This window comes from Otolemur garnettii, unplaced genomic scaffold (genome assembly GCF_000181295.1).
Source record: "Otolemur garnettii isolate 467f Iridium unplaced genomic scaffold, OtoGar3 scaffold00092, whole genome shotgun sequence".
Taxonomy (NCBI): Eukaryota; Metazoa; Chordata; class Mammalia; order Primates; family Galagidae; genus Otolemur; species Otolemur garnettii.
The window spans coordinates 5,549,331-5,557,938 of NW_003852487.1; the positions used below are offsets into that span (position 1 = coordinate 5,549,331).

Here is an 8,608-nt window from a genome sequence, read left to right on the forward strand (position 1 = left end):
GACTGGGCCAGGTCTGACTCTGAGATCCCTGGTGTGTAGCCTGCAGGCCCTGATGTGGCACCCTAGGTTTTGGCCATAGCCTGTGGTGCCTGTTTAGTTTCTGGTCACGTCAGGAAGAAGCCTCCTGAGGCTGGAGTGTCCAACACCTTTCCAGCTTCTGCCTTTTTAGTTACGTTTTAATTTATGGAAAGTGATACTGCCATTTATGGTACTAAGTTTCTTTTAAAATATATTTACTTAGCTGGACAGGTGCTGCACACCTGTAGTCCCAAGCCCTCGGGTGGCTGAGGTGGGAGGATTGCTTGAACCAAGGTGTTTTGAGTCCAGCCAGGGCAATATAGCAAGACCCTCATCTCTAAAAAAAATCAGTAAATAAAAAATAAAATAAGGCCAGGCACGGTGGCTCACACCTGTAATCCTGACACTCTGGGAGGCCAAGGCAGGTGGATTACTTGAGCTCATGGGTTTGAAACCAGCCTGAGAAAAAGCAAGACCCTGTCTCTACTAAAAATAGAAAAATTGAGGCAAGAGAATCGCTTGAGCCCAAGTTGCTATGAGCATGATGCCACGGCACTTTACCCAGGGCAACAGCTTGAGACTCTGTCTCAAAAATAAATAAATAAATAAAATATTTAGATAAAATAAATGTAATTTCCTCTTCCCATACTTCATGTAAAGGGACTCAGAGCCTATGTGCTTTGGTCTACTTCCTTCACTCCGTGGCATGTTCCAAGGCTCCTACGCCCTCCTTGGTACCCATGTAATGTTCATTGCAGGAGTAGATCACAGTTCCCTTGCACTCCTCTTAGCGGCATCTGGGCTTTTTTCAACCTGGGCTGTGAGCACTGTGAACTTGAGCTCTAGTACTTGAGCCTGGTGTGAGCCCTGGGTTGAGTCTTCTTGTGTTGGAGAGTTGTCTGTACCACTTGGGGCTTATGCCAGGAGCTGAAGAGGCTGACACCAGCCCCTGTATAAGGCAGACCCCTGCCTACTGCCCTGACTGCCCCTGCTCCAGCCTGTGTCCTCCCATTCCCAGGGCAAGCTCCTTCCCCTCCCAGCCTTGGTGCCAACCCCTACCTGCTGCCTGGGACATGTGGCCTGCTCGGGCTGCTCCTCAGACCTCAGCTCTAAAGTCACTGTCCAGGTTGGGCATTCATCGATCATCCCCTGCTTCTGTTGTCCCCACCAGCACACAGATTGTGTGGGCTGTGTCTGCTTTATGTACTGTTAAAATCCTAGCTGTGGAATGCGCGTGGCACATCATAGTTGCTCAGTAGATGTTGGACGAATGAAGACAGCCTAGAAGAATAAGTGAAGGGAGATGTGTCACCAGCTCTGAGTGAGGAGAATGACCTGGGTTCCCGGGGCCAGGTTGAGGGAAGGCCACCATCCACACCTGAGCTCTGTCTTTTCCCTGGGGTGCTGGCCCTCAAAGCAGAGACCTTGCATTCCCATCTTCCTCCAGCTCTGTGATCTGATTGACCAAGACAGGGTCCTTAGAGCACTTGAGGTTTCTAGCCATCAAGAGGGACTGGTCCAAGGGCTGGGGAGACTGGAGACCCCCTTCTGTGGGTGGTTTACATCAAGACCATGGTAGATTTTCTTGTTAGCAAAGCCCAATGTGGAAAATCAAAAAGTTGACTTTGTTTTTGATTTGCAGAAAATTTTTAAAAGCTAAAATAGTGGCAGGGAAAACAGGTCCTTTGTAATCCCTCCATGGCAGACGCCAGTAGCGGTGACGTTCTGTGGTGCCTGCTCCTGGGTTGCTCCCTGTGGGTATGTGACCTGGTTTATTTTTAGATTTGAATTAGAATCAGTAAGTGGGAAATTTGGGGAATATGACCTAGAGTTTTGGCAAGCATGTTTTTCCAGCCCAAAAAATCCAGACTCACAATCCTCCTGAGAGTGTCTGTGCCACTTTCACGGCAGTCTGGGAAACAGAGCTGAACAGGAGCTTTCTGCCCTCGGGAGGCATTGGTGTGTCTCACATTGGGCAGCCTAGAGGACTGAGAGGATGGTCCTCAGCCTGCTGGTGGGAGGTCAGCCCTCTGACGCATCCATCCTGTTCTCCTTCCTCTTTGGTTCCCTGGCTCTCTGCTCCCAGACGTGGCGGCTCATGCAAATAGTCGTGGACAGGCAGTCATAGGAGGGGACTGTCACCACCTGTCATCACCACTAGTACTTCTGGTGGTGTATCAGTCAGGGCAAGAGAGCTGACAAAGAGCTCCCAAAACAATGCAGTGGGAAGAACAGAAGAGTATCTTTCTTGTGAAGTGATGGTTGGTGGGTATCCTGGAGGGCAAGGGGGAGGAGGGGGAGCTAATGTTGGTCTGCATGGCCCTTTGGTCTCATGCTCTGCATGCTTGAGACTGGGCTACTGGCACTCTAGATTCCCAGAGCCAGGATGGAGAAGGGCAAGGGAAAATGGCCACATGACCCCATCACCTGCAGGGAGGCCTGGAAGGCATCTCTGGCAGGGCCATCCCTGGCCCACCTCAAAGGAGGGGAAGACTTGACAACAGCCATCAGTTATCTCCCTTGCTTCTGTTTATTGGGTCTGGCTGCATGGACTTTTTATGTGCATTTCATTCTTAACGATCCTCTTGTTTGGGAGGGTCTCTGGTTACCCCAGGCTTATGGAAGAGGAAACTAGCTTGGGGAGGGGTGATCGATGGTTGGAGAGAAGTGGCAGAGCTGGGGTTTGAATGTTGCAGGGTGCTCATCCCAGGTGGAGAGGGAGGGCAGGGGACAGAACCCATGCCACCCAGCCCTGAGAGGAGAGTGAGCTCTCAAGTCCACTCCACGTTGACTGTAGCAGCTAGGCAGAAGGCACAGAGCTGCAGATGGCACTGCTGCTGACAGGGCGAGGGGCAGCTAAGTGGCCAAGTTTGGTGCACATGAATGTGGTAGTTTTTTATGACACCATTTAGTTTCCTGGGAGCTGAGTGAGGTGCCTCTGTCTTTAATGACCTAGGCTGTCCATCTCCCCTGGGGCAGATGCTAGGCCCCCATCCCCAAAGCATGGTGGTCTGAGCTCAAGACAGCTGTACTGCATTTGGAGAGAGGATGAACTTAGCCACAAACATGGGTAGTTGGTGTGCTTGGTGCTCATGGGTCTCTGGACTAACACTTGGACCATGCTCAGCCCCTCCCGTGGAGTGGGGCAGACACCATAGCAATGCCTGAGTACACAAATTCCAAAATGGAGATGGCTCCTTTGCAGAAGATTGTTACACATTTTATCCCCTCTTTGAAAACAGTATTTCAAAAGACTTGACTGCATCTCACATGTTCCTAAATGCTCTCCTGATTATATGATAGATGCCACTGGGAGGCTCCATTCATTTGAGGCCAATCACATTACAGCAAAGTGTTGGTGGAGCCATCAAGAGTGATTGGGGCTGGGGATGGTGTCGGCCATGGATGCAGCCCCCAGCACTCAGTCCCCAGAGATTTCCTCTGTGCCTTACACAGTGCCCGGCACACAGTGGGTATCAGTGGATGTTGATGAATAAACATGAGAGTGGTGTTCTCTCATGTTCAGGCTTGCTGGTGGTCTCGCAAAGGCTGTGGGATTACAGGTTGGGTGGGCGGATGGCACCTAGGTGTTCAGAATGGCAGAAACTGGGCATCCCTGCAGCAGATGCCATTATGGGGAGTCATGAGGGCCTGGAAATGGCTGTGCTTCCTCATAGCCTGAGCCAAGAGCAGGTGCTTTCGGAGAGGAGCCTCTGGGGGACTGGGAGTGAACACAGCTTGCACCTGGCCGCCAAGCAGCTTGAGAAGGAGGCACCAGGTATCCAAGGGCAGGGTCACCTTGCAGCAAGTTCACATGTCCTGGGCTCTATCCTCAGCCCCAGCACTGCCTCTGTGTGGCCTTGGCCAATTTGCATAACATCTCTGGGTTCTCACCTGTGAAGCAGACATGTACAGGTCAGGCGCAGCAGCTGCTGGACAGTGGTGAGGCAGACAGCAGAGGTAAAACTGAATCTGTGCAGAGTGTTAGCGAAGGGGTCTGGCCTGAAGATGCTCACACTTACAAAAATCCATCTAGGTAGAAGGTAACTTCATCTTGTCTAGCTGCCACCAATTGTGAGACTGCCCTGAGGAAGTGCTGTCAACTAGAGCCGTGAGGCTTCCTGGCTACGAGAGGCATCCTGAGGCCAGAGATGATCAAGGGTGGAAAACGTGACTTTGCCCAGGCACTGTGACAAATGACACATGGTGACGAGATGGTCAGCTGCACAGACCCCATGGCGGGTGGCCCACCCTGAGCTATGCCTGCCTCCTCTCTGCCCTCAGGATCCCATCGATCCTTTCCCCTATCCCAGCAATTGGTCAGGCCAATGAGGAGGGAGGGGAAGTTCACAGAAGCTTCTGGAAAAGTTTGCCATTGATGAAGAGAAACTTGCTAGAAGACGTGAGTTCTCTTTGCCTGCATATGGTGACTCCCTTAGCTGCGGCAGCCTCTGTGCCTCTGTGAGAGACGTGACAGGGGGTGGGGTACCTGGCTGGAGTCCCAGAGCAGGGACAAGAATAGGACTGGGCTCCCAACACATCCCTGAGCCTAACCTAACCCTGAGCCACTGAGCCAGCAGCCTTAAAGCCTGAGTTCCGTGAGTAGGTCATCTGTGTCAGACTCAAGGAAACTCATTTGGGTTTTTACTGTTTGGGGTTGACAGTGTCTGAATGTTGATCTAAGCCCAAGTTTCACTGGGGTCTTCTATAAACCAGAAGACTTAAGGTCCATCACTCAGATTCTAAAGGAGGACAATGGCCCCAATTATAAAACAGAAAGTTGCTAAAAATAAAACGAATACAATTTATATATGTAATACATAAAAGGTACTATGTGTGTTAAATGAGGTTAAGGCAACAGGCTGTCAAGACAAATAATGCCTCTCATGGCTGTTGTCATGTGTGCAGGGCCTGCCCGGCTCTAGACCCCTCTCCTCACTGCTCCGTGCCATTGCGTAGAATTCTTGGGACGGCAGAGACTTTAAAGACTGGGAAGCCAAGAGCTCTGGCCTTTGGGAAGAGCAGGCTGGAGGCTTCAACATGAAACTCAGAACTATGCCTAGGACACTAGGATGGCGGAGGACTGCTTCATCTGAGACCTCTGGTGTCTGCACCCATTCCTGGGGATTCTGGCTGGGACTGGGTTGTGGGTGCCACAAGGGCCCTCTCCTCGTCTCCCTCCCTGCCTGGTTGTGGTGCTCAGCAGAGCAATCTGTTTACATGTCGTGCTCCATCCATCAGCTGTAGTCATAAACACACCAGAGGCCCAGGAGCCAAGTGGCCCTGTGGCCAGACTGGAGGCCGGGGCCTCTGCGTGAGGGGAGCTGCCAGTTGGTTCCTGGAGATTCCAGGCATGACGGGCATGAGCCGGGCGTCCTGACCCACATCTCCCAGACTGTGGAGAGCTGGGGGTTGCTGATTAACCTGCACAGCCTGGCCAGCATTTTATGAGGTTGGGTCTGGGTGAGCCCAGGTGAGTGAGCCCACCTTGAAATGGTGTGCTCGTTCATGCCAAGCGGCTGCTCTGAGAGGGCACTGGGCTGCCAGGCTGCCCAGGCTACGGATAGTGGACCCTAGGTACCTGAACCACCCCAGGACCCCACAGGGCCAGGCTGCGAGTGCCTCAGCTTCCCAGATGCACCTCCTGTGTGTGCACTTCTGGGCTGGATGAAGGGGAGTTAGGAAGCTTTGAGGCCAGCTGTGCAAGTGGTGTTTACTAATGCCTGCTGGAGGTGTTCGTTGTTAAAAATGGACTGTTTGCCCTGGCAGACTTGCATTATAAACGTCTTTCCTTAAACTTCACGACAGCCTTGAGGAGTAGATGGGACAATGCTTAGGTTATAGGTGAGAAACAGTCTTAGGCAGGGAAAAGACCTTGCCCAAAGTCTCACAGCAGCCCAGACGTGGTCCGGGCTGGACTTACTGTGACACAGCCTGTGTCCTCTCCATGACTGGCTTTGGCTTCCAATACCTGGGCCCTGCTGGAGGCAGGTCAAGTCTAAGGAACATTTGCCACCCAGGCTGCCCCAACTTGGTCAGGCCATCTGAAGGCTGAATCTTTAATGTGTAATGCTTTCTGTGGCAGCAGGCCTGTGATATTCTGCCCACAGCCTTGGTGTTAATCATTGATCTGGGCAAATCTTCAGAACCTCCCACCTGCTCCCCTTTTGTGGGGGTCAGGAAGGTGCCTCATGAGTGTATGACACTGAGACAATGCTCCTCCCTGTCCCTGGGGAGCACCCGGTGTGCCTGGATGTGCTCCCAGTCCTTGAGAGTTAATCCAAGGTCAACTCAAAACCTAGCAGCCCTGTCACAAAGATCCTGACCCCTCAGGAATGTCCTCAGAGTTTTCCCTGCACCTGGGCAAATGTGCTGGGTGCTTGGTGGGTTTCCATTTCAGAGGAGCTGTCCGTGTATCTGAATGAAAACAAGGACTGGGCCTAACTGGATGTAGTCCCAGGAAGGTGCCTGTGATGCTCAGATCTGCTGCAGGTGCCCTCAAAGAGGAGAAAAGGTGGAAATGAGTTTAGAAACAGTGGCTGCATGTAAAGGAGCCAGGCAGGAGGTAGGAGTTGGGGCAGAGGACCCCCAGCTGGATGACCCCGCCCTGTGCCTGGCCAACCCTCACATGTCCCCAACTCAACTCCACAGGGTACCGCGTCCGTCCTGCAGCGCCGCTCCCCCACTGAGGAGTACGTGGAGGTGGGGCGTCTAGGGCCCTCCGACTACTTCGGTGAGTCAGGTGTTTCTCCTTGTGGCTGTGGCCATCTCACTGGGGTCCCAGGAAGGGCCCTGAGGTAGGGACATGTAAGGGCTTCCCCAGGGTTGGTGAGATGATCCCCATTGGTAGATAGGCCAACTCCAGTGTGGCTACAATAGAAGCCTCAGCTGTGTCCCCTCACAGGGAAGTCCTGGGCTTGCCTGGGTTCCCAAGAGTGACCCGCCTGCATGTGAACTTCTTCAGAGAGGGCATGACCTTCAGGAGGCACCTTCCCACTGTACAGGGCAGGTCCTGGGCAAAGGACACGGTGGAGCCATGAGCCCCAGAATTCCTGCAGTGGGGGTGGGGAGTCCTGAGGGAGGTCTGAACACACCCAAGCACACCTGGGCACACCTGGACATTCCCACAGCTGAATAAACTGGGCACTGAGGTGACCTGGGCACACCTGGGCATACCTAGGCATTCCCACAGCTGGGAGGACTGGGCCCTGAGGGAGACCTGGACATACCTGAGCACACCTGGGCATTCCTGCAGTGGGGGTATGTCCTGAGGGAGGCCTGAGCAGCACACCACAGTACCCACTATATAGGGCTGCCCAGCAACGAAATGGAGGAAGTGCCTAGAATTTGAAGTTCAAATAAACAATGAATAATTTGTTAGAATAAGTATATCCTGAATGTTTCATGGGCCACACTTACCCTAAAAAGGTTTTTGGGTATTTGAAATTCAGATTTTCCTGGTTTCCTAGTGTGGTGTTTTCTGCCCTTGAAGGAGAGCAGCTTCAGGAGTAGGGCCCTGCTGCGGCTTCGGGCCCCTGACTACTCTTTCTCCACTTTGCAGGGGAGATTGCGCTGCTACTGAACCGGCCGCGTGCAGCTACGGTGGTGGCCCGGGGACACCTCAAGTGTGTGAAGCTGGACCGGCCACGCTTCGAGCGTGTGCTGGGCCCCTGCTCCGAGATCCTGAAGAGGAACATCCAGCGCTACAACAGCTTCATCTCTCTCACCGTCTGAGCCGCTGCCTCCCTCATGTCCAAGCCGCCCACCCGAGTGGTGGCCACGTGTGGTGTCTGTGTCTGGAGGGCCGGGCGGGGCTCACTCCTGGCAGCGTGGGGGCTGCCCCTTCCTGGGACTCACTGTTTGGAATAAATAATCACCTTGTGCATTTCAAAAAACAAAGGGCAAGCGAACCAAATGCACCCAGGGCCAAGGAAGCAGCCTCCCCGCACGCCCCCTTGTCAGCCTCTGTGGGTGCGTCAAGGGGACCCCCCTCCCTCTGCAGGTCATCTGGGAGCCCGGTAGCACTCTTCTCTAGAACCTGGTCAGAACTTTGGCCCTCAGGCCCCCAGATCCTGCGATGTCCAAGGATGGGGCACAACGTGTCAAATGGGGTTATCCCCAGAGGGCCACAGGTTGAAGAAAGAGGGTTGTGCATTCTTCTCCCACCCATCACATATCCCCCTGCTGGGACCTGTGGAGGACACTGGGTGGAAAGAACCCCTGACTATTCATTTGTCTTGGCTCCAAGGCTGGGAGTGGCCAGAGTCCTGCCTTGGGGACCAGTGTCACTTGGCCAAGAGTGGCCCACCTAGGCCATGCTCTTGTGGGATGTTGGGAAGAGCTGGCATGATTTCAGCAAGTTGCCCTCACCTTTCTTTAAAAGTCCATCCCAATGGGTTGGGTATATTGGCCAGACACTTGGGGTCACTCGTGGTGCCCTCACTGGGCTAGATGCCCAGAATAGGAGAGAAACACAATTTGAGTTTGTGACTTTCCAAGACCCAGTGAGTGCTGTTCTGGCTCCCTGTTCTCTTGGAGCTGGGGGGAATCTCAAACAATGTCTGATTCCACTTCTTCCTGAAGCAGCTTC

General features: G+C 53.3%; 1 protein-coding gene across 1 annotated transcript in view; it reads left to right on the forward strand.

The window, feature by feature from the left end:
* Positions 1-7,952, forward strand: part of PRKAR1B (protein kinase cAMP-dependent type I regulatory subunit beta) — a 151,564-nt gene extending 143,612 nt beyond the window's left edge. Inside the window, exons 10-11 of the mRNA XM_003795462.2 lie at positions 6,670-6,751; positions 7,580-7,952. Of these exons, the coding sequence (XP_003795510.1) occupies positions 6,670-6,751; positions 7,580-7,752 (255 nt within the window). The 3' untranslated portion in view covers positions 7,753-7,952. The remainder of the gene's footprint in view (positions 1-6,669; positions 6,752-7,579) is intronic.
* Positions 7,953-8,608: the final 656 nt, after the last annotated feature.